This window comes from Chiloscyllium punctatum, chromosome 5 (genome assembly GCF_047496795.1).
Source record: "Chiloscyllium punctatum isolate Juve2018m chromosome 5, sChiPun1.3, whole genome shotgun sequence".
In the NCBI taxonomy this organism is placed as follows: Eukaryota; Metazoa; Chordata; class Chondrichthyes; order Orectolobiformes; family Hemiscylliidae; genus Chiloscyllium; species Chiloscyllium punctatum.
In genome coordinates this window covers 49,268,852-49,295,572 of record NC_092743.1, presented here as the reverse complement: position 1 = coordinate 49,295,572, position 26,721 = coordinate 49,268,852, and the positions used below count along the sequence as shown (strand labels likewise).

Here is a 26,721-nt window from a genome sequence, read left to right as displayed (position 1 = left end):
GCATCAGTTTAGAACAAGGCAGCATGGATTTAATAAGGGGAGGTCGTGCCTGACAAACCTGTTAGAATTCTTTGAAGAGATAACAAGTAGGTTATACCAGGGAAACCCAATGGATGTTGTCTATCTAGAGTTCCAAAAGTCCTTTGATAAAGTGCCTCACAGGAGGCTGCTGAGTAAGGTGAGGGCCCATGGTGTTTGAGGTGAGCTACTGGCATGGATTGGGGATTGGCTGTCTGACAGACGACAGAGAGTTAGGATAAAAAGGTTCTTTTTTTGGAATGGTAGCTAGTGACAAGTGGGATCCCGCAGGGTTCAATGTTGGGGCCGCAGCTATTCACCTTTATATATTAAATGATCTGGATGAAGGGACAGGGGGCATTCTGGCGAAGGTTACCGATGATACGAAGTTAGGTGGACAGGCAGATAGTACTGAGGTGGTGGGGAGGCTGCAGACAGATTTAGACAGTTTAGGAGAGTGGTCCAGGAAATGGCTGACAAAATTCAATGTGAGCAAGTGTGAGGTCTTGCACTTTGGGAAAATAAAATACAGGCACGGACTATATTATTTTTTAAACGGTAAGAAAATTCATAAAGCCAAAGTACAAAGGGATCTGGGAGTGCTGGTCCTGGATTCTCTAAAGGTTGATTTGCAGGTTGAGTCCATGATTAAGAAAGCAAATGTAATCTTGTCACTTATCTCAAGAGGGTTGGAATATAAAAGCAACGACGTGCTTTTTCTGAGACTTTATAAAGCTCTAGTTAGGCCCCATTTAGAATACTGTGCCCAATTTTGGGCCCCACATCTCAGGATGGACATACTGGCACTGAAGCATGTCCAGCAGAGATTCACACGGATGATTCCTGGAATGATAGGCCTAACATGATGAACGGCTGAGGATCCTGGGATTGTATTCATTAGAGTTGAGAAGGTTGAGGGGAGACCTAATAAAAACTTACAAGAGAATGCATGGCTTACAAAGGTTGGACGCTGGGAAATTGTTTCTGTTAGGCGGGGAGACTGGGACCCGTGGGCGTCAATTTAGAATGGAAATGAGGAGACATCTTCTTCAGCCAGAGGGTGATGGGCCTATGGAATTCATTGCCGTGGAGAGCAGTGGAGGCCAAGATGTTGGGTGTCTTCAAGGCAGACATTGATAATTCCTTGGGAGATGAAGAATTTAGGGCTACAGGGAGAGTGCGGGTAAGTGGAATTGAAATGCCCATCAACCATGATTAAATGGTCGAGTGGACTAGATGGGCTGAATGGCCTTGCTTCCATTCCTATGTCTTATGATCCAAGTCCTACCCTGATTTGCTTTTCCAAAATGCAACATCTCGCATTTATCTAATTTAAACTCCATCTGCTACTCCTCAGCCTATTGGACCATTGGATCAAGATCCCATTGTACAAAGGTAATCTTCTTCACTGTCCACTACACCTCCAACCTTGGTGTCATCTCCAAACTTACCAACTATACCTCCTATGTTCACATCCAAATCACTTATATAAATGAAGAAAAATAGTGGACCCAGCACCGATCCTTGTGGCACTCCACTGGTCACAGGCCTCCAGTCTGAAAAACAACCCTCCACCACCACCCTCTGTCTTCTAACTTTGAACCAGTTCTATATCCAAATGGCTAGTTCTCCCTGTATTCCATGAGCTCTAACCTTGCTAACCAGTCTTCCATGGGAAACCTTGTTGAACACCTTACTGAAGATCACGTCCACTGCTCTGCCTTTATCAATCCTCTTTACTACTTCAAAAAACTCTATCAAGTTCATGAGACATGATTTCTCATGCACAAAGCCATGCTGACGATCCTTAATCAGGCCTTGCCTTTCCAAATACATGTAAAGTCTGTCTCTCAGGACTCCCCGCCACCCACCCCAACCAACAATCTGCCCACCACTGATGTCAGGCTCACCGGTCTATAGTTCCCTGGGCTTTCCTCACCACCTTTCTTAAAGAGTGGCACCATGTTAGCCAACCTCCAAGTCTTCCAATACCCCACCTGTGACTATCAATGATACATATATCTCAACAAAGGGGCCCAGCAGTCACTTCCTTAGCTTTCCACAAATTCTAGGGTACACCTGATCAGGTCCTGGAGATTTATCCACTTCTTTGCATCTACTATCATCTCCTCTATAATATCGACATTTTTTTCACGGATGCAAAATAGTAATTTAGTATCTCTCCCATCTCCTGCGGCTGCATACAGGCTGCCTTGCTGATCTTTTGAGGGGCCCTATTCTCTTGCTAGTTACCCTTTTGTCCTTAATATATTTACAAAATCTTTTTGGATTATTCTGAGCCCTATTTGCCAAAGCTATTTCATGTCTTTTTTTTTGCCCACCTGATTTCCCTCTTAATTATACTCCTACTGCCTTTACACTCTTCTAAAGGATTCACTTGATCACTCCTGTCCACACTTGACATATGCTTCCTTCTTTTTCTTAACCAGAACCTCAATTTCTCTAGTCATCCAACATTCCCTACACTTACCAGCCTTTCCTTTCACCCTAACAGGAATATACTGCCTCTGGACTCTCGTTATCTTATTTTTGAAGGCTTCCCATTTTCTAGCCATCCTTTACCTGAGAACATCTGCCCCCAGTCAAACTAAGTTGATTATATCTACTTTAAAAAAAGCAAAATAAAAAGTCCTATTATATCACTTGATACAATAATTCAAAATGTAATTCATTCATATGTCAATAAATGATTATGGTTCAGGAGCAGGTTACTTTTTGACTTACTGAGAGGAGTGAAATAAGCATTCACATATTTTAAAGTAAATGATTTAATGAAACTCAGTTAATTAAACTTAAAGTTTAAATTAGATAAAGTTTAAAGTAAAAAGGCTGAGTTACAAAGAATAAGAAAATATTCCAGACAGAGGGTGATATGAATGGTACAAAGATCATTAACAGACAGTGGCACCAAATCTTCCAAGGAATGGAAAATCCCCCTTTTTGCGTTTGGAACCAAGCTCAGCATTTCTCACCAGCACTTTCCATCCTGACTCCTTTTTAGAGGAGTGAACCTGAAATCCAACTGGTCCCTTCTGGTGAAAGATACAGGAGAAATCAAACCATGAAGCCTTTTTATTAAAAATGGTAATAGACACAACTGTGTTATTTTTAAATGATCCAAGGCTGTATTAGTATTCATTATCCCATTGCTGATATTTCTTGGTTTAGGTGAATATCTACACTTCACCCTGAGAGTGGTCAACTAACATTCCCAGTCAAACGCCAACAGTAAGTATTCCCTCCAAAACTCATGGAGATGCTCTCTGACCTCCCAGCCCTCTAATCTCCCTTCCCACACTGCCCTTCTTCCCTACCCCTCACATCCCCAAATCAAAATCCTTTCAATGACTTGGCATGCAGGAAGGAGTGAGCCCTTTCTGTGATCTAGAAATTGGTTGGGGAAGGAGTACACAGATCATGAGGACATGGTACTATTGAGTTGGAGCTAGGTGGTGAGCACTGCGTACTAGATGGAACAAGGTGGCAAATATTGCCATGTGGGGACTGAGTGTTACTGGGGACGATGGAGTTAAGTTGATCAGCAGGATTTGAGCAGCTATGAAAACCTGAAGTAAAATCCCATGTAGAAAAATGGATAAGCATAGGGCAAACAGCTTATATCCATACAGTTCTCGCCCATCACAGAGCAATCTGGGGAATTGTAAACCCTGCAATTGAAAGCTTATACTTTTCACATAAGTCTGTACCTATGTTAGGATTTCCTCAAAGACCCAAGGCACATCAGAATGGAAGCTGAGGCAAAGGGGTCTTCCCATATTGGAAGATTTGAGGAAGTGTGCCTTAGTTCCTTCTCTTTCAGCAGGGATCAGTTCTACTTGAATGCAGATAATTCAGTTTATAATAGATGTTCCTTAACATTATACCTGTATAGATCTCTTCAGTTGTACAATATAAATCCTATATTTACCCTTCTTTGTGCCATCTCCCTGACCAGAATGACGTCTTTCTATTGGTCGTTCCTGTCCTTTAAGATCTTGCTTGCTTCTAAAGGTTGGAACATCACTCCACTTGGTTTCCCGTTGTGCATATCCACTTGAAATGGTCTGCAAAGTTTTTAAACAATGGTTATACATAATATTATTTTCTATCATTATTTATAGAACAGCTGGAAGAAAAACAAATTTGGAAGGCAGTAAAAAAATTAGAGAGATCACACAGAATTTTGTTTTATCTATTTCGCTCACTCAGCAACAGGTCCAATTCTTTAGACCCACTCTCATCTTTGTGAGTTCAAATTTCTTCTCTGCCCCAATATCTAATATTCTTGACCTATTGTTGTATTTGTACTTTTTAACCATAATAAAGTTGGCAAATTTTAGACTGTGTGCAGCTGTGTGGCTGCATGGCTGGTTTTGGAGGGCTTCAGATATGTGGATCATTGGGATCATTCTGGGGAAGGTGGGACCTGTACAAGAAGGACACCAACATCTTGCGTGTGAGGTTTACAAGTTCTTCATGAGGGTTTAAACTAGATTGGCAGGGGAGTAGGAACCTGAGCTACAGATCAGATGATGGAGTAGGTAGTGAACATACAGATACAACGTGCAGAGAGTCTATGTGGAGGGATAGGCACTTGATAGAGAAGAGGCGCAGTCAGTATGATGGGCTGAAGTGGGTCTATTTGAATACAAGTAGTATCAGGAATAAGGGTGACTAACTTAGAGCATGGATAAGTACTTGGAACTATGTTCCTGTGGCTATTACAGGAAACTTGGGTATCATGGGCAGGAATGGTTGTTTAATGTTCCAGGGTTTAGATGTTTCAAAAGGAATGGTGGGGGAGGTGGATGGAAAGAGATGGAGTGGCGTTGCTAATGTGAGATAGTATTAGAGCTGCAGAAAGGGAGATCATTGAAGAGAGTTTATGTACAGAGTCAGTATGGGTGGAAGTCAGAAATCAGAAAAGAGGAGTCATTTTATTGGGAGTTTTCTGCCACCCCCCCAAACAAAGGAGCAAATTGGGAGGCAGATTTTGGAAATGTGTAGAATTAACAAGGTTGTTGTCATGGGTGACTTTAACTTTCCTAATATTGATTAGAACCTAATTAGTTCAAATAGTATGGATGGAGCTATTTTTGTCAGGTGTCCAGGAAGGGTTCCTAATGCAATAGGCCAATAAGAGAGGAGGCCATAGTGGACTTGGTGCTCATCATGCCAGGTGTCAGATCTCTTGGTGGGAGAGCATTTTGGTGATTGTAATCACAACTCCATGACCTTTACTATAATCATAGAGGGATGGGGCAGACAAAATGGGAAAGTATTTAATTGGGGGAGGGGGAATTACAATGCTCTTAGGCAGGAACTGGGGAGCCTAGATTGAGAACAAACATTCTCAGGAAATACACAATAGAAAGGTGGAGGTTGTTTAGGAGGCACCTGTTGGTAGTGCTGGACAGGTTTGTCCCACTGAGGCAAGGAAGGGATGGCTGGTTGAAAGAACTTTGGGTGACAAGGGATGTGAAACATCCAGTTAAGAGGAAGGAAGCTTGCTTAAGGTTGAGAAGGCAAGGATTATACAGAGCTTTAGATGGTTACAAGATAGCCAGGAACGAACTGAAGATTGGACTTGGGAGAGCTAGAAGGTGCCATGAAAAAGCTATAGCGGGTAGGATTATGGAAAACCCTAAGGCATTCTACACTTGAGGAACAAGAGGATGGCCAGAGTGAGGATTGGGCTGATTCAGGGACAGTTGAGGGAACTTGTGCCTGGAGTCGGTGGAAGTAGGGGATGTCCTAAATGAATACTTAGGGTCAGCATTCACTACTGAAGAGGACCTTGGTATTTCTGAGGATAGTGTTTCACACTGACTGACTGATATGCTAGAATGGATTGATGTTAGGAGGAGGATGCACTGAAGATTTTGAAAAACAAGGAAAGATAAATCACCTGGGCGAGACAGGTTAGTACAAAGTTAAAAATCACACAACACCAGGTTATAGTCCAGCAGGTTTAATTGGAAGCACACTAGCTTTTGGAGCGACACTCCTTCTTCAGGTGATAGTGGAGGGCTCGATCGTAACACAGAATTTATAGCAAAAATTTACAGTGTGATGTAACTGAAATTAATTGTCTGTTAAGCCTTTCATCTATTAGAATACAGTGATAGTTTCACTTCTTTCATGTGTAAATCACAAAACCTTTTTTTAAAGTGCGTTCTCGGGTTAGCTGTTAACAATGGTGATAGCTAGACAATATGTTGAAGGTGTTGGCCCCCTGTGTTCTCTGTCTATGACCTGATGTTTAAATTGTTATCTCACTTTTTAGATTAGAATCTGAGTTTTACATAAATTCATGCAGTTTTTGAGCTCAGAGTTCTACATGAATGCATGCAGCTTTTGAGCAAAGTACAATGTAACTGCAAGTACAAATTCACCCTACAAAATTTGTGTGCATGTGGGTCTTTGTCTGTCTGGGACAGGGGTTGAGAGTGTGTGAGAGAGAGAGAGAGTGTGAGAGAGAGAGAGTGTGAGAGAGAGAGAGTGTGAGAGAGAGAGAGTGTGAGAGAGAGAGAGTGTGAGAGAGAGAGAGTGTGAGAGAGAGAGAGTGTGAGAGAGAGTCTTAAGTCTGTGATGATCATCTGATGAAGGAACGTCGCTCCGAAAGCTAGTGTGCTTCCAATTAAACCTGTTGGACTATAACCTGGTGTTGTGTGATTTTTAACTTTAAGTCCGTGAGGGAGTGTGAGGTTAGTAAAGGAAGTGAAGGAAGAGATTGCTGCACCTTTGGCAATGACCTTTGCATTCTCATAGTCCACTGGAGTAGTGCCAGATGATTGGAGAGTGGAAAATGTTATTCCCTTGTTCAAGAAAGAGAATAGGGATAATCCTGGGAATTACTGATCAGTCGGTCTAACGTCAGTGGTCAGCAAAGTTTCGGAAAAGATTCTGAGAGGCACGATTTATGATTAATCAAACTATGGTATTCCAAGTAGAGATAGTCAGTATGGCTTTGTGAGGGGCAGGCCATGCCTCACAAACCTTATTGAATTCATTTGGAGGATGTGACAAAACATGTTGATGACGGTTGAGCAATGGATATGGTGTACATGGATACTAGCAAGACGTCTGATAAGGTTCACCATGATAGGCTCATTCAGAAAGTAGGGAGGCATGGGATACAGGGAATCCTGTCTGTCTGGATACAGAATTGGCTGTCTTATAGATGATAGGGTGGTGGTAGATGCAAGGTATTCAGCCTGGAGCTCTGTGACCAATGGTATTCCACAGGGATTGGTTCTGGGACCTCTGCTCTTTGGTTTTTATAAATGACTTTGAGGAAGTGGAAGGGTGAGTTATTAAGTTTGCTGATAACACGAAGGTTGGTGGAGTTGTGGATAGTGTGGAGGGCTGTTATAGGTTGCAACGAGACATTGACAGGATGCAAAACTGGGTTGATAAGTGGCAGATGGAGTTCAATCTAGAAAAGTGTAAAGTTATTCATCTTTGGAAGGTCAACTTTGAATGCAGAATACAGAGTTAAAGGTAGGATTCTTGGCAGTGTGGAGGAACAGACGGATCTTGGGGTCTATGTCCATAGATCCCTCAAGGTTGCCACCCAGTTTTACAGGGTTGTTAAGAAGGCATATGATGAGTTGGCTTTCATTAGCAGGGGGATTGAGTTTAATAAGAGCGGCCAGGTTTTGCTACACTCTTATAAAACTCTGGTTCGACCACACTTGGAATAGTGTGTTCAGTTCTAGTCACATCATAAGAAAGATGTGGGAGCTTTACTGGGTGCAGAGGAGATTTATCAGGATGCTGCCTAGATTGGAGGGCTTATCTTATGAAGAGAAGTTGAGTTAGCTTAGTCTTTCCACACTGGAGAGAAGAAGGAAGAGATGTGACTTGACAGAGGTGTACAAGATAATGTATTGATATAGTAGATAGCCAGAGACTTTCCCCAGGGCAGAAATGACCGTCATGAGGGGTTATAATTTTAAGGTGACTGGAGGAAGGTTTAGGGGAGATGTCAGAAGTAGGTTCTTTACTATCACAGCTGGCAGTACATTCTATGCATCCACCACACTGAGTAAAGTCAGATACATTAGGGACTCTTGGATAGGCACATGGACGTTAGTACAATGAAGGGTAATAGGTTAGTCTGATCTTAGTAGGATAGAAGGCTAGCACAACATAGAGGACCAAAGGGCCTGTGCACTGTTCTATGTTGGGAGATGCTGAAATTACAGGATCAGCCACAATCCTAGAAAATAGGTGCAGTAGCCTGCACCACCATTTAATATGTTTCTATCAGGAACTATATACATCAATCTGATATAGTTTAGCAATTTCCATGGCTCCAGAATCCGGTTGAAAACTACCCACAATATCTGAAGCCCCAAGACGACTCTGGAGATGGCTGCTGAATGGTCAAAGATGTGTACTATAACTATGGATCATTATTAAATATACATGTAAAGGAGAAGGACAAGCTAATCCATGCTTTCACCAGTCATCTTTAGCTTCCTCAAATGGTGATTATCAAGAAATAATAGATTACTGTAAATTGCAGAACAGTGCTTTACATACTGAATCTAAACATATAGTTGACAGGTCAAAGAATAGCAGGGATGAACAGGGGGAGGTGATGGCCTCGTGGTGTTGTTGTTGCTGAATTAATAACCTAGAGATCCAGGTAATGTTCTGGGGACCTGAGTTTGAATTGTACATGGTGAAATTTTGAATCTAATAAAGAATGTGAAAATAATGTCTAATCATCATCATCAAAAAAAAGTTCTTTAGTGCAGGGAACTGTCATCCTTACCTGGTCTGGCCCACATCAGACTTCAGACCCATAGCAATCTGGTTGAGTCAATTAAATCCACTCAAGTAAATTCTTAAAAATTACAACAAATGTGTTCAGCATTCTTCTGTCTTATGAAAATTTATGGTGCAAACAGCTTTCTTCTATTCAATTCTACACTGCAACTAAGTCCTGTTCATATTCATGCATACAAGTCTCTCGTATTCTTTCATAGAATGTAGCAGCACTGGCAACAGTTGTCTGTCCCCAAATGCCTTGAGCTGAAGGTTTTGCTCTGCCATTTCAGAGGGCAGTTAAGATCAACCACAGTTCTGGGGCCCTGGAATTGTCCAAGACCAGATCTGGTAAGGACAGCAGACTGCCTTCCTTTGAGTATTAGTGGAGCTGAAGGGTTTTTATAATGTGATAATTTCATGATTACCATTACTGAGATTTGTTTCTAATTCCAGGTTTACTTAGTTTAATTTAAATTCCATCCACTGCTGCAGTGGGATTTGACCTCAAGTTTCCAGAGAATTAGCCTGTCGTCTGGATTACTAGTCCAGTAACACTACCACAACAATATCACTTTCACCATTTTTGCAATCTTATCAAATTACTTCACGGAATCACAACCACTATGTTGCAGAAGTGAGCTATTCAGCCCAGCATTACTACATTAATTGTATTACCTATTGCCAATCCCTGTCTTTTCTCCATATTCCTGCACATCAATTTTTAAAAATCTGATTTATTTTCATGTACCTAGTTTTGTTTTGTGCTCATTAGACAGATCATATCATACAAAGTGCATTAGGGTAATAGAACAGAGCAAAGAATACAATTTTACAACTGCAAAAACAGTGCACAAAGAGCAAGATCAAAATTAAATTTAAAATTTCAGAGATTCATTAAGAAGTCTTAACAGCAGAGAAGAAGCTGTTCTTGAATCTGTTTGTACATGTGTTCAAGCCTGATGGAAGAGGTTGAAAGAGATTATAACTGGGGTGGGAGGGTTCCTTGATTACAATGGCTGCCTCCCTGAGGCAGCAAGTAGTACATATTGAATCAATGGATGGAACGTTGGCTTGCATAATGGACTGGCTGTGTTCACAACTCTTTAGTTTCTTATGGTCCTGGGAACTGCAGTTGCTAAATATTGGGAGCCTGTATTTAAGAAAGAATGTTCTGCTGTTACAGGCGGTCCAGAGGAGATTTATAGGAATTAACCTCGGGATGAGGGGCTTGTCATCTGAGGAGCATTTGAGGTTTCTGCCTGTACTTAATGGATTTAGAAAGATGAAAGTGGTGGTGGGGGGGGGGGGGGGGGGGGGGGGGGGAAGATCTGACTGAAACTTACAGAATACTGACAGGCCTGGATGGAGTGGACATGGAGAAGATGTGTCCATTTGGAAGAGAGACTAGGACGCAAGGGTACAACCTCAGTGTGAAGTGTTGACACTTTAGAACTGAGGTGAGGAGAAATTCAGAAAATGCATTGATTTCCTTTGGATGTTCTAGTTTCCTCTCAGTCCAAAGATGTGCAGATTAGGAGAACTGGCCATGCCAAATTGCTCTTTGTTCCAGGGATGTGCAGGCTAGTTGTTCTAGCCATTGAAATGCAGGGTTACAGGGATAGGGTAGGGAGGGTTGGTCATAGTGAAATGTTCTTAGGAGGATCAATGTAGTCTCAATGGGTTAAATGGCCTACTTCCACATTGTAGGGATTCTGTGAATTTCTTCAGCCAGATGGTAGTGAATCTGTGGAACTCATTGCTGTAGAGGGCTAAGGAGGCTAAATCATTGTCTGTGTTTAAGATAGAGACATATTGATTCTTGATTAGTAAGGGATCAAGGGTTACAGAGAGAAGGGGATCAAGAAACTTATCAGCCATGATCAAGTGGCAGAACAATGAACTGACTGGCCTAATTCTGCTCCTATATCTTAGTCTTACAGTCTAAATGAAACTCAAACCTGCATGTTTTGAAACTTAAGCAAAGCTTGGTAATTCTTTCAGTCATCAGTAGCTGATGCACTCTGTGGAAGTGTTTTTACCAATTGCAGTCCCTTTGCCAATTAACCAGCTTCTTCCACCAGACACTAAATGCTGTTTGATTTTGGTAATTAATTAATTGGTAATTAATGCAATTATTCTGGTGAGTGCAAGATCGCAAGTTTCAACAAAACATGTTGCTTTTCTTAAAATATTGACTTCACAGATTCCTGATGATGTTGTGAAACTTGAAAGGGTTCAGAAAAGATTTACAAGGATGTTGCCAGTTTTGGAGGATTTGAGCTATAGGGAGAGGTTGAATAGGCTAGGGCTGTTTTTCCTGGAGCATCAGAGGCTGAAGGGTGACCTTACAGAGGTTTATAAAATCATGGATAAGATAAATAGACAAAGTCTTTTCCTTGAGGTGGTGGAGTCCAGAACTAGAGGGCACAGCTTTAGGGTGAGAGGGGAAAGATATAAAAGATACCAAAGGGGCAACTTTTTCACTCAGAGGGTGATATGTGTATAGAATGAGCTGCCAGAGGAAGTGGTGGAGGCTAGGAGGCATCTGGATGGGTACATGAATAGGAAGGGTTTGGAGGGATATGGGCCAGGTGCTGGCAGGTGGGACTAGTTTGGGTTGGGATATCTGGTCGGCATGGATGAGTTAGATCGAAGGGTCTGTTTCCATGCTGGACATCTCTATGACTCTGACTCTAAGTGCTTAAGCTCGAAACATTGACTCTCTTGGTCATCAGATGCTGCCTGACTGGCTGTGCTTTACCAGCACCACACTTTGACTTCACAGATTAGTCCTTCAAATGTGAAAGTGGTCCAAAAATAAACCATGACCAAAGTTTCAGTCATAACCTTAAACTTCACACCCTGGCTCAGAATTTGTCTTCCTTAGCAAAACAGATCTCAATAGCACATTTGGGTGAAGTAAATGCTACGGATAGCCCATGTCTGCAAGTAGTATTTGGCTTTCAAGGGTTTTTTTTTTGGTTCATTCACTCAAGGATGTGGTGTTTCTGGCTGACCAGCGTTTATTGCCCTTGCTGAGCTGCCCTTGAAACGATGGTGGTGAGTGGCCTTCTTGAACCAACATGCTGTCGGTTGAACCACAGTGCCCTTAGAGAGGGAATTCCAAGATTTTGATACAACAAGAGAGTGAAAGAATGGCAATATATTTCTAAGTTAGGATGCTGACTGGCTTGCAGGGGAATGTGTGAATGTGGTGGTCCCATGTATCTTTTGCCCTTGCCCTTCTAGATGGTTGTTGGTTTGGAAAGTGCTGTCTAAGGATCTTTGAATTTTTGCAGTACATCTTATAGATAGTACATACTGCTGCTACTGAGCATCAGTGGTAGAGAAAATGGATGTAAATGTGGTGCCAATCAAGAGGGCTGCTTTGTCCTGGATGGTGTCAAGTGTCTGGAGTGTTGTTGGAGCTGTACCCATCCAGGTAAGTGTGTGAAGTGTGAAATGAGAAAGTTGTAGAAATATTCAGAACTTATACTTAACCTAATACTTTGAAGATAGTATGTCTAAGGATACTTTGCAGGACCATTTACAAAGCAAGATTATACACTGAGCTGTACAATGTGATATTAGAAAGATGACCAAAAGCTTGGACAGAGGGGCATGGCTTTATGGAACACTTTTTTAAAAATAAAAAGTGAAAGGGTTGGAGCACTTTTGGTAGGGAGCTCAATAGTTGAAAATATGGCAACTGATGTTGGAACAATTAAAATCAGGATGGTCAATTAGTCTGGAGGAGATGAACATTAAAAACCCTCTAGGATTTCAAGGTCAGAGGAGATTACAGAGATGTGAAAGATGAAGACTTTTAAAAACAAGAATTTGAATTTTTCAACTTTGCTTAGAAAGGAACAAATGTAGGTCACTGAAGAAGTCATAGAGGAAGAGGACTAAGTGCGAGCATGGACATGGGCAAAATTTGGATTACATCAAGTTTGTGGAGGATATATTGCAGGAGCCTAGAGTTAACAAACACTTGAGGATTTCAGCAGCAGATGAGCTGACATGTGGGCAATAATAAGTAATTTTACAGGAGGAAACATATGGTCATAAAGAGTGTACAAAATGAACTGTATTTATTTAAATCAAATATAATACTAATATCCTGAACCACCTGGCTTAGAGAATGGAAAGGAAAATGACAATAGGGGTTAACTATCTAATGGTAGCCAGGATAAGAATGAAACAAAGCAAGTACATTCCTGCCCCACCACCCTTTAGCTGAACACTAACTCCCTCTCCCATTCCACCAAGGACATGGAGGACCTGGGCCTCCTCCATTGCCAAAACCTAACCAGCTGGCATCTGGAGGAAGAACGCCTCCTCTTCTACCTTGGGGCACTGCAACCACATGGGATTGAATGTGTATTTCACCAGTTTCCCCAGTTTCCCTCCCCCACCTTTATCCTAATCCCAACCTTTCAACTCTGTACCACCCTCTTGACCTGTCCATCGTCCTTCTCATCAATCATCTCCACCGTCTTCTCTGACCTATCATCTTCCCCCACCTTCACTTACCTATCGCATTCTCAGCTACCTTCAACACCCCACAGCCCTATCCCCTCCCATTTATCTCTCAGCCACCCAGCCCACAAGCCTCATTCCTGATGAAGGGCTTAAGCCTGAAACATCGATGCTCCTGCTCCTCGGATGCTGCCTGACTTGCTGTGCTTTTCCAGCACCACACACTACTCTGATCTCCAGCATCTGCAGTCCTCACTTTTTTTCTTCTTCTCCCTAATCTTGCCCACCAGTGCTTTTTTTATGTCTGCTCTTTGTTCTCTTAATTATTTCCTTAAAATGTATGGGCGGGACAGAGTCTTATGTTCCATTAGGGCCTCAGTTGATTGGCTCCCTCTGACCTGTTATATACCCCTCTGTTCCTTTTCATGCAGTTCTGAATATTCATTGACATCCCTGGACTTGTTGCTCCTACATTTCACCCTAAAAGGGAAGACGTTGAGATTGTACTTTTCCCTAATTCCTTTTAGTATACCTCCCATTTGCTGTGGATTTACGCTCAAGCAGCTGTTTCCAGACTAGGAATCCCGTGACATTCTGTCTTATTTTAATAAAATCTGTCTTCCCTCAATTCAAAACCTTTTTGTTGCTTTGGAAAGGCCATTCCTTTTTTCTTCCTTTTCAGAACAAACCCAACTTACTATGTGTAGTCACGATCACTGAAATGATCTCCCACTGGTACCACAAAATACTTGAACAGGCTTCACTCCCCAGACTCAGATCTAGCACTACACAGTCCCTTGCAGGTGCATCTACATGTTGATATAAAAAGCTCTCCTAAATACATGTCAAGAAATCTACGATAAGACTTGGCCCAAGTAGACAGAATAAAATACTGTTTCAGAACCATGATGGGCATTCGAGGAGGAAAATAGCAAGCGTACCAGGCAAATATCTTCCTGTGAAGACAAATTGTAGGACAAAGATTGGAGAATCCTATGTGTACAGGACATCAAGGTTGGAATTAGGAATAAGAGAGATTGTGGCACATACTGAGGGCTCAAAATGGCAGATATCCTAAAGGACTTTAAAAAAAATGCAGGGGAGAAGTTAAAAAGAAAATTTGGAAAACTAAGACAGTAAGAGGAAATAAAAACTGGTTTCCTTTAACTATTTAAAAATATATAAATAGCAAAAGTGTGGAGCCCATTAAGGACCATAGAGGCGAGCTGTGTGTGAACCCAAAAGATGTGCGCACAGTTTTCAATGAATATATTGCATCAGCCTTCACAATATGATACAGACATCAAGATGGGGGACTATGGAATGTTAGGAATAACTAAGAGAGCGAGAGAGCGAGAGAGCGAGCGAGAGAACAGACCTTACGGAGGTGTATAAGATTGAGGGATATAGGTATGCTGGATCAGGAGGCACCTTTCCATAAGAACAGGTGTTAATAATCAGGGAGCATAGATTTAAGAGGCAGAAGATAAAGGGGAAGAGAATGTTTGTTTTATTCAGAGGATGATAGCAGTTTGGAACTCGTGTTAAGGAGCGGTCAAAAAGGAGATTTAGGTATAGAGGCAAGGTACAGAGCTGAAGTCTTAAATGAATATTTTAGATCGGTCTTTGCCAAGAGAGGATCTGGTTCAAGAGAAGCTCATTCAGATACGTGAAGAATTTTAAATGGATCCGGTAGATGCATTTGATAGGCTGTCTGAATTTGAAGTCTTTAGAGATCAGCTCAAAATGAAATGCATTCAGGATGTGAGAAAGAATGAAATTTGCAGAAGGACTAATCACAATCTTTCAGTCTCCGTTAGACTTAAGAGGTGCAAGAGGCTGAAGAATTAGAAATTTTACCTTTATTTGATGAAGTTGTAAAGATAAGCCCGACAACTACACATCTGTCAGGTTAACTTTGGCAACCTCTAGGAATAATTAGGGACGAAGTTCTAGTTACCTCAGCAAACGTGCATTAATTAAGCAAAGATACATGCTGTCTAAGACCAGTAAGTTATAAATTGTGTTTAATTAACCTGGAGCTTTTTGGTGAAGAGTGAAAGTTGAAGAGTATAACGTTATTGACATGACACATAATTAATTCTTAAATGTATTTAATACAGTGTCACACAGACTTGAGAGCAAATTTACAACTCAGAATAAATGAAAGACTCCAAACATTGGCATTTATTGAGGAGCAGGTGATTATGACAGAATTTTAAAAAGAGGAGATAATCTTTGGAGGAAGAGAAATGTTAACAATGGAACTGGGTTGGAAGTTTTACATTGGGGAGAATAGCATCAGGCAAGCTGTTTGATGCATTTCATAAACAAAGAGAGTGCAGCAGAGTATGAAGGAGCACAGGAGGGATGCTGAGCAAGACTGAGCCCACGCTGGGCCTGAGAAACCTTAGAAAATTGTAAGGCGAGACAGAACAAAAAAGCAAGGTGTAAAATAGGATGGAGGACCGAAGAGAATAAGCAATAACATGTTACCAAGTTATTGGTAAAAAAACACAAATTTTGGACTTTTGTTAAACTCATCACCACATAACTGAGTTATTTAATCTTTTCTTCCCTCTACCTGATCACAGACCTTTGCTTTTGCTCTTCATCTGTGCTTGCAATATGATTTTATATTGTCTAGCTACATGTGGCGGCAAATTACTAAACTAATGCCTGCTATATCCTTTTAAGCCCACATATCTATCTTTTGTGGGATTGGAAATGAGGGCTGTACCAGAGGGAATGGCCGCTGTGAGAGATATTTGATTTTATCAGGGACAAAAGCATCAAATGTTGGGAGAGGTGTTTTTTTTTGAGGAATCAGTAGCAACATAAATGTTGTGGTGACAATCAATTAGTTGAAAATAATAGAACTTTTTATGGTAGAGAAATTAAAGTACGGCCATTCAGTCTCCTTTTCAATAACCCACAAAAGCGCAACACTTCCATCACTTCTCAGTTCTAAAAAGTTAAGCAGACATTAATTAAACTCTTGAGCAAGAAATGGGATCAAAGAAAAGCATCTTACAAATGAAATAGATCATACCCAGTTCTCTTCACTCCATGAAACTTCATTTTGATGTAAAACCGGTGGTAGGTAATCAATACATACAGCAGAATCTGATGGAAAAGTAAAAATTAACAGGTTACTAATATAAAATTTTCTACACTTTTAATGAATTATCTTATTTCCATGGAGAATGCAATTACTAAAGAACTGGAAATTAATAGATTTTATTACATATGGATATGGGCATTGCTGGCTAAGCCACCATTTATTGCTCCTCCCAAATTGTCCTGGAGAGCAGCCTTCTTAAACCACTATAGTTTTTGGGTGTATGAAAATCCAATGCTGTTTGTTTGGAAGGTAATTTTGAGTTTTTGACCTACCAACTATGAAGGACTGGTCACATAGTTTCAAGTCAGGATCACGTGCGGCTTGAAAGTGGTGGGTTTCCGTACATCTGCCTTTGTCCTAAAGAGACGTTAAAGATTGCTGGTTTGGAAGACATTGTCAAAGGAGCCTTGGTGAGTTATTGCATTGCATGTTGTAGATGATGCCCACTGCTACCACTGCGGATCAGTGAAGGGAATGAACCTTAAGGTGATGTCAATTAAGTGGGCTGCTTTGTCTTGCATGGCGGTTAAGTTTATCAAGTGTTGTTGGAGCTGCACTCCAAGGCGGATGAGAATATTCCAACACACTCCTGATTTATGCCTTGCAGATTATGGACAGGATTTGGGTTGTCAGGTGGTGAATTACTTGCCACAAATTTCCTAGCCTCTGACCTGCTATTATAGACACAGTATTTATGTGGCTCAGTTCCTGGTTAACAGTACCCCCAGATGCAGGTAGTGGCAAATTCAATGATGGTAATGTCATTAAATGTCAAGAGATTAAATGGTAAAATTATCTCTTGTTGGAGATGGTCATTGCTTGGCATTTGTGTGGCATGAATGTTACTTGACACTTGTCAATTCACATCTGGATGTTATCCATATCTCTTACATTTGGACATGCAACACTTCAGATTCTGAAGTAGTGTAAATTGTGCTGAACATTGTGCAATCATCAGTGATATCCTGAACTTACGATGGAGGGAAGGTCATTGATGAAGCAGCTGAAGATGGTTGGTCCAAAGACACTACCTTAAGGAGCTCTTGTACTGATGTCCTGGGGCTGCAATGATTGATCTTCAACAACCACAGCCATCTTCTCTTGTGCTAGGAATGAATCCAAACAGCAAAGAGCATTTTCCCAGATTTGCATTTACACTAGTTTTGCTAGGGTTTCTTGATCCCATAGTCGGACTCTGACTTGATGTCCCGCGTAATCACTCTCAAATTTTCTTCTTACTAGAATCGGATTTAACTTCTTTAGCAATCGTGCAAGGAATGTCACAAATTTAACAACAGCATAATTAAATATATACATATAATTGTACAAGCAATTTGAGTAGGCAGAGGATTTTCAGCAAATTTATAATTTCTTTCAACTGGTTTAGTACTTTCAATTATTGGAAAGAGTAGGCAAGAGCCCAGACAGTTATGACTGCAGAGGGGAGTCGAAGAGGCCTTACCTTAGATGATAAATAGGTAACCAGCAGTTGAAAGTTTCCAAATATCATTCAGAAATTTTTAGTTAAAACGGTACTTATGAAAGCATCAAAGGTCAAGACTATTGCCACATCTCCATATGACAACTGATGAGCTTTGCAAAAGATGCACTGATATGCCTTGTAATGATTACAGGGGAAATGGCTACAAGAGTAGCATGTATAGGAGTGTATAACTGTGTAACTGATACATAAAGATTTGCTTGGTAAAGAATAAATTCACAGTGGATGCAAAAATGATACAAGTATCACATATAACTGTATTATATAAACACAGATGAGTGGGTGATCAAATCTAACATTAATCAACAGTTATCATTATCTAAACATGAACTAGGATGTGCTAGTCAAGACAACATTGAAGTATATGTGAAATACTTTACAGAAATGAATTGCAAGAAAATATTAACCTTGGAGAATCAGTATATAATTTGCAAATAGTTTGTGACAAATGAGTTTTTTTTTAACATTTTGCTTAAAAAATAAAGAGGGCACATATTACTTAAAGTAAAAGTCTAAATGGGATAGAAGAGCAATAGGATTGTAAGCACACACAAATCAAAACTATTGTGAAACTATGAAATTGTGGTGATTAAAATTCAGATGACCTGAAATGCCAGTTGTCAACCACTCCCACTGGCAGAATAGGAAATCTAGCAGTCAAAAATGCCCGATAAGCTGAAGTTCTGGACTGGCAACTAGAATGAAATGAAATAATGCGTGTTTGTCATGTGGCAGTGACAACCAAATAGAGCAGAATTCAGCTTGTGAGAGTGTAAAAACATGGTAAGCCTTCAGTGAAAGCTGTAGAATAGTCTCACCCAAATCCTAATTAAAAAGAACCTCTTGGTTCATACTCAAACAACAGATGAAACCAGAGACTATCTTAAATTTTGCAGCTGAAATACGTAATGCTGGAAAGCAAAACAAAGAATGTCACTGCTCTTGATTTCATCAGCATGGATGGCACTGAAAAGCTGCAGCTTCTTGTGATTAAAAAAGTCCAAGAACCACATTGATTTGCAAATGTCAAGACACTATCCATGTAGTATGAGGCTAATAAGACCCCCGGGTGACTTCTAGCACTTTTGAGGCATGGATCACGAAAGTGGGCAAAGCATAGCAATAAGAGAAATAAGACATCTTTCATATAGTTATAGCATCACTTTTTTTCTTTAGGCAGTGTGTACTGGCAAATTATGTTACATAGTTGGTTAATCAGCTACCTCAAAGCTCCATTTAACACTTTTGTAAATGATTCTACTTATCACTAAGCTCCTGAACAATACCGATGCCCACCAACAATTGTGAAGAATTGCCCATGTTATGGCCACAAAAAGCAGAAATAAATTAATCTGACCCCATTATCAATCCCATAAGACTACTCTCAATTACTAACAAAGAAATGTAAAGTAACTTTGGCAATGCTTAATACTTAAGCTGCATTAACCAAGAACCTGCTCACCGATACCAATCCGCTCCAAACCTCATTAAACAAAATAAGAACAAAGGCTCATACATTTTTTGTTGTGAGCATTGAGTATTTCATTACAATTTTACAACCCTATTAATTTGAGCAATTATTTGGGAAGAGTTCATGTGAGATGTTCCTGGATTTCCTTGTTCATAAGTCAATATAACCTAATATGCAGCTGCAGAAAGCAATTACGAAGGTAAATAGTATGTTAAATGCAAATACTGCAGGATACATGTGAAAAGAATGTTTCTCCTCATGGAAGAATCTGGAACTATGGGTTTTATTTTCAAAATAAAAGGGTTGCCCATTTGAGAGGTAAACAGAATTTTTTTCTCAGAGGGCTGTAACTCTATGGAATTCACTGCCTCAAAAGCTAAACGCCAGAGCAGCATTGAATATTTTTAAGACATAAAGATAATCAAAGGAGTAAGTAAAAATAAGGAATAAGTGGAAGTCAGATCAGCCACAGTAACCTACTCTTGCTCCTAATTTGTGTTCACATGCTAGCCTTTGTCACAAGAGGATTTGAGTAAAGGAGCAACTAAGTCTTGTTTTACATGTATGTAACCAGATCAAATTATAACTGAAGTACGGTGCATTGTCTTAGTCTATTATCTTAGGATATATTTTCCATAATGAGACTGTAGCATATGCTCATCAGATTAATTCCTGGAAAGCTGACACTGTCCTATGAGGAAACTAAGTCTGTAATCTCACTGAAACTCCCTTTTTAGAAGAGGTAACAGGGTAGATGCAGGAAGAAAGGAGTCCAGAGTCAATGTTGACGACAACCTGGCAAGAGCAGGAAAGAGACTCCTGATGACCAGGGAGTCCAGAATCAAGAGTCACTGTCTTAGAACTGGCCATTTAGGACTGAGACTAGGAGAAATCTCTTCACTGAGAATGATTTAGCTTATGGAACTCTCCTCCATAGAAAGGGGTTAAGGCCAAAACTTTGAATATTTTTAAGATGACATTAGATACAGTTCTTGGATCGAAGGGGATCAATGAGAGAAAGCAGGAACAGTCTCCTAATTTGGATGATCAGCAATCATCATACCAAAAGTTGCAGCAGCCTCAGAATCCAAAATAACCTATCATGGCATATTTAGGAAAGTAAAGGAGTAGGTTGATAGAGCAGTTAACAAAACACAGCATCCTAGACTTTACTAACGGTGGGGGGGGGGGTGGAAACCATTAAAGCAGTGAAGTTTTAATCTTGTACAGAACACTTATTCAGCCTCAACTAAAGCATTACATCCAGTTCTGGATGTCACATTTGGAAATGTGTGATGGCAGCGTGCAGAAAATCATCAGAATGTTTCCAGAAATGAGAAACTTAATTATGTGGATATATTGGAGAAGACTGATTTGTATTCCTGGGTGAAGAGAAGGTTGAAAGAGATTTCAAAGGTATTAAAAATCATGAGGGGTCTCAGCAGAACAGAAAGGGAAGAAATGTTCCCTTGAAGTATTCAGAACAAAGTGTCATAAATCTAAGGAAATCGGCAAAAATTAGGGAATTGGGAATGCATTGCCTGAGAGCAAGGTAGAGGCATGTTCAATTGATGCACATGAGGATATTCATTATCTAAAAGTGCAATGGGTACTTGGGCAAATGACATAAGACAAATAGCTCCTATGGAGAGCTGGCAGACAATAGTTTTGTTTTTGCATTAACAATCTTGGGTGGAGATTAGGTTGGATCTAGTATTGTGCAAGAGTCATAGTTAGTTATAGCTAAAAAAAATCAACTGGGAAATAATGTTCATAATACAGAAATTCCACACAATCTGAAAAAGGCAAACTTCAAATCACAATTAAAATCATTTATCTAGTTGAGTGTTGAGCTGGCTAAGGTTAATTGGGTGTACAGATAAGAATCTGGATTAGTGGTGCTGGAAGAGCACAGCAGTTCAGGCAGCATAAGAAGGTAGGATGGAAAATAAAGAGTAACATGTTATAAACATTGAAATAATTCAACAAAAAATACATTGCTGAAAAATAAAAACTCAATGAGAAAGCTACATCCATGGCTTTATGATCCTCCTGTATTGTTCGCAAGACAAAGCTTTTCACTGTGCCTCAGTACACATGACAACAAATTCAATTCAATTGCGAAGGAGATTAAATATGGTGCAGTATTAGATTAAAAGTAGAGGTTTAAATATTCTAAGTAGTAGGTTTGAAGAATGAACATGTTTTAGATATCAGCAAAATCCACCAGGACACTGAGAAGGGAAAATACTTTAAAAATCGAAGATACTACTATCATTATCAGTCCTACAGGCAGGGGGAAAATCCACCACACGTGTTGGGAAAAAAAAGTCAGGAAATTTTCCCTGGAGTTCTCAACAAAAAGTCTGCATCCCATGAAGTCTCATGAATTCAGGTCAAACATGGGTGAAGAAACTTCCTGCTATTACCTACTACCATCCTCAGCTTACAAACCAGTAATCCTCCATATTGAGCAACAAATGGAAAAAGAAAAAAAAAGGGTGAGAAGAGCATAAGCTTCTTCTAATTGAGGGACTTGAATGGCCATCACCTAGAGTGACTTGATAGCAGCACTACTGATAGAGTTGGCAGATTTTGAAAGGGGAAAACTACTCAATTGACTCTACAGTAGATGGTGACAGAACTGGAAAAGGGAAAAACCTACCTGATCCTCAGGCAGATAGATGATCCATCTTGGCCTCCAGCATCGTAGATGCCGTTCTTTACTTAAGGGATAAATTGAATTAATTGAACGAGATGTTTGAAGGCACTAAACACTGTCAATACTACTGAAAACTTGCGCGCCAAAATTAGCCCAAATCAACCTACCTGAATAAGTCTACAATGTGAGAATTTATTCAGCAATATGGAAAACTATCTAGGCTTATCCTGAATGTGATACCGTAAATTCCAATCTGGCTAAACAGCCTGTCTACTCTCTATCAAAGTGATATATGGGTCATTGACAGCGTTCTCAAGTGGCATGATTCCTAGCCTATATCTTGCTCTTATAGCCAATATTTATATTAGCTAGTCCAGTTCAGTTTCTGAACATTGGTAGCCGCCAGAATGTTGATAGCTGGGATTCAATGATAGAACATAAATATTCACAAAGTTCCACTACACATACAAAAGACCACCTGAGTTTGACACTACTGTCAGCAGAATTACCGAAGTCAGAACCTCCTTATCCAACAGAAGATTTCAATGCAAAAGCAGTCATGGACCATAAGCCATAGTCTTTCTGCATTAACCATCAAAGCTAGGGAATGGCAAATGACAATGGATAGACTAAAACTTTATTAAATACACAAAACTTGTGGTACCAGTAATTACTTTCAGAACAAACTATGCCACAAGGTGACATTATGGGGCAATTGTGGCAATGTGATAATTTCCCTAGACTGCTAATACATAGGTAAAAACAATAACTGCAGATGCTGGAAACCAGATTCTGGATTAGTGGTGCTGAAAAAGCACAGCAGTTCAGGCAGCATCCGAGGAGCAGTAAAATCGACGTTTCGGGCAAAAGCCCTTCTTCAAGAATAGAGGCAGAGTGCCTGAAGGGTGGAGAGATAAATGATAGGAGGGTGGGGGTGGGGAGAAGGTAGCATACAGTATAATAGGTGAGTGGGGGTGGGGATGGGAATGAAGGTGATAGGTCAGGGAGGAGGGTGGGGGAAGATAGCAAAGAGTACAATGGGTGGATGGGGGGTGGGATGGAGGTGATAGGTCAGAGAGGAGGGTGGAGTGGATAGGTGGAAAAGAAGATAGGCAGGTAGGACTGCTAATACATCCTTACATTAGTGTTCTGGGTATATGGGTTTGAATCCCTCCTTGGTGGATTCAGTAAAAGAATCTAGAACTAAACGCCAACTCAATAGAGGCCATGATTTTGAATAAAAACCCACCAATCCTTACCTCTGTTTGACTCGTGACAGTGATTTAGGTTTGATTCCTGCCTCGGCAACTATCTGTGTGACGTTTGCACTTTTATTCTCCCCGCATCCGCATGGGTTTCCTCCCAGTGCTCTGGTTTCCTTCCATAGTCCAAAGATGTGCAGGTCAGGTGAAATGGCCATGCTAAATTGCCCATAGTGTTACATACATTAGTCAGGGGTAAATGTGAGGAAATGGTGAGTTACTCTTCAGAGGGTTGATGTGAACTTGTTGGGCCAAATGGCCTGTTTCCACACTGTAGGGAATCTAATCTGTCTGCTGGGCAATAAAAGCTGGGCTAGCCAGTGACAGTCAAAGTCCTGTAAACAAATGGATATTTTCTAATCAACCTGTTTAGAGAGGTTTTGACACACCTATGGAGCAGGTGGGACTTGAACTCAGACCTCCTGGTTCAGTTGTGGATGCTACTGCTATGGCATAACCCCTCTTCTGTGAACTTCTGTGTAAGTTCTTTGTTCGCAATATACAGTAGCCCTGTGTATAGATGCTTTTAATCAACCTGTTTTCTAACCCAGAGGTAGAAACAGTACCACAATGTCACAAAAGGACCTTCCATGAACAAACAGATATGTTCTAATAAAATTGCTCAATGTTATTATACACCTCTTGAATAAAAGTGGGATTTGAACCCAGGCTTTCTGATTCAGAGGTAGAGACACTACTACTGTGCCACAAGAGCCGTCATAAAGAAATTTACATTAAATCCATATATTCAGGATTATATTACACACCTCTGGAGTTGCTGCAACTTGACCCTGGGTCTCCTGGCACAGGGGTAAGGACAATACCTCTGCATCAGAACTGCCCCAGTATAGAAATACATAATTTCTAATCTACCATAAATGCCCTACAGTGCAGAAGCAGGCCATTCTGAGGGTCTGCGCCGACACTCCAAAGAGCATCCCACTCAGACCCACTTCCCAAACCTATCTTCCTAACCCTGCATTTCCCATGGTTAATCATCTAGATTGGACACTATGGGCAATTTAGTATGGCCAATCCACCTAACCTGCACATCTTTGGACTATGGGAAGAAACTGAAGAAAATTTAAGCCAACATGGGGAGAATGCACAAACTCCACACACTCAGTCAGTCAGTCACCCAAAGCTGGAATCAAACAACTGAGCTACTGTGCCACTCCAAAGGTTCAAGGATGTTGTGAGACATCTCAAGAGTGGGTGGGACTTGAACCCAGGATTAGAGATCACAGATAGGGACACTATGACTGACTGCATCACAAGAGCCTCAACACATTACAAGATAGCCTGGATATCTTCTAATCAACCTGTTCAGATTAATTACTAAACACTTATGGTACAGGTAGGACTCGAATGTGGGTCTGCTGGCTCAGAAGTAAGTACTCTACCAAGGGAACAAAGATTGTTTCTCATTAGCCTATTCAGAGATGTTATGACACACATCTGGTAGAGGTGAGACTTCAGGTTTCCTGGCTCAGAGGTAAAGACGTACCACTATGCTACAAGATACCACCCCTGTGAACAAATATATATTTTGCAATCAGCCTGACCAGTGATGCTATTGCACACCTCTGAAAAAGGTGGGACTTGAACCTAGGTCTCTCAGCTCAGAGATAGGAATACTTGCACCATACCATGAAGCCCTGTTCCATGTGAAGAAATATGTGTTTTCTAACCAACCTGTTCAGTGATGCTATTGCATACCTCTGGTGCAGGTAGGACTTCAACCCAAGTATTCTGGCTCAGAGGTACAGATGCACCACTGCACCACAAGCATCCCCAAATGAAAAAAATATTTTCAAACAACCTGACCAGATGTTATGACAGACCTCTGAAGTAGGTAGAACTTCAACCCAGACTTTCTGGCTCAGAGGTAGGGAAACTACCACTGTGCCACAACCTCTTCTGTGAATGAAGTTTTTTTTACTTCCAGCCTGTGGTGGAAGAACATATTGGAGATATGTCAGTGGATTTTGGGTGTTCAGATATGTTTCAAATTGACCTGTTCAGGGACATTATTACGTCCCTCGGGAACAAGTAGGACTTGAACTTGGGCCTCCTGGTGTAGAGGTATAGATACTACTACTGAACCACAAGAGCCCTGCCTGTGAACAAATAAGCCTGTTCTAATCAACTTGTCCATGAATATTACTACATACTTCTGGACAAGTTGGTACTTGAACTTGGACCTTCTAGTTCAGAGGTAGGGAGACTAGCACTTCATCATAAGAGCCCCTTCTGTGAACAAATAAAAAGAAAGTTAATTAGCAGGATGTGGATCTGATCATCACCAGCAACAGTTCTGAATAGGCCTCCTTCACTGCCTCCCTCATTTTTGATGGTTTGCATTATCATTTGCATTAACAGGCTTTGCACATTAACAATCAACTGGAAAACACAGGTGATTTATTGCCAGTAGTTAACACTGTTTTGGGTGTTCAGATATGTTTCTGGTGTCATTGAAGACATGTAGTCTACTCTAATTAATTACAAGACAGATCTAAGTGAGAAGATTCAATGTACTAAGCAACATTCAAAATCAAGTCCAACAAACTGTTCGGTGGTACACCAATGGCTATAACTTTGCCATAATATCTAGATGTCCTTTTACAAAGGGAATGCTGGAGACACTTATGAAAGAATTAAAAAATACAACAGGTCTATTTAAAATGTTGTTTTCTTACCTGATAAAGATAGGGGAAAATTCACTAAAAGTAATAGACAGTTGGAAAAATGAACTACTATTTTGTTGAGATGCCACCAACTGTGCCTTAGTGGAGACACTGAATGACAGAATCCTTGATAAAGTACAGAGAATTGGAGGTTTTTTTCTTGGAGAAAGAACATTTAGTAGCATTGCACAAAGTTATGACAGGCTTTAATCGGAATGCAAAGTACTGGACTTGAATAAGGTAGACAAACAAAAGCAGTTCCCATTACTTGGTCACACAAGGACTGAGCAGACAAGTTTTATAAGTTTCAGGCAAGAGATGCAAGGTAGATTGAGAGAGACTGTTTTTGCAACAATTCGTAATAACGTGGATCTCATTGCCCATGAAGGTTAAGGGGCAGCTGACTAAAAGAAAACTGGATGGTCAGTTATATGGGTCTGCAGCACAGGAAAAGGCTCTTCAGTCCATCGAGTCTGAGCTGGTAAAAACAACCACCTAACAAATTCTAATCCCATTTTCCAGCACTTGTCTCATAACCTTGTATGCTATAGTATTGGAAGTGTTAATCTAAATGTTACTTTAATGTTGAGGGTTTTTGCCTCTACCACCTTGCAGTGAGTTCCAGACTCTCACTGTCCTCCCTGTAAAGGATTTTATTTTCCCCTCAATCCCCTCTAAACATCCTGCCCCTCACCTTAAATCTACGGCCACT

General features: G+C 40.6%; 1 protein-coding gene across 4 annotated transcripts in view; it reads right to left on the bottom strand.

Moving 5' to 3' along the window:
* The window catches only part of gra (granulito), a 97,735-nt gene that overhangs the window by 32,617 nt on the left and 38,397 nt on the right, over positions 1-26,721 (bottom strand). For all 4 annotated transcript variants that reach the window (XR_011960586.1, XM_072569553.1, XM_072569555.1 and 1 more), the window contains 2 exons: positions 16,355-16,428; positions 3,968-4,103 (listed from right to left, as the gene is read on the bottom strand). Coding sequence is in view for 3 of the 4 variants with exons in the window: in XM_072569553.1 (XP_072425654.1) it covers positions 3,968-4,103; positions 16,355-16,428 (210 nt within the window). In the remaining variant the exon portion in view is untranslated. The remainder of the gene's footprint in view (positions 1-3,967; positions 4,104-16,354; positions 16,429-26,721) is intronic.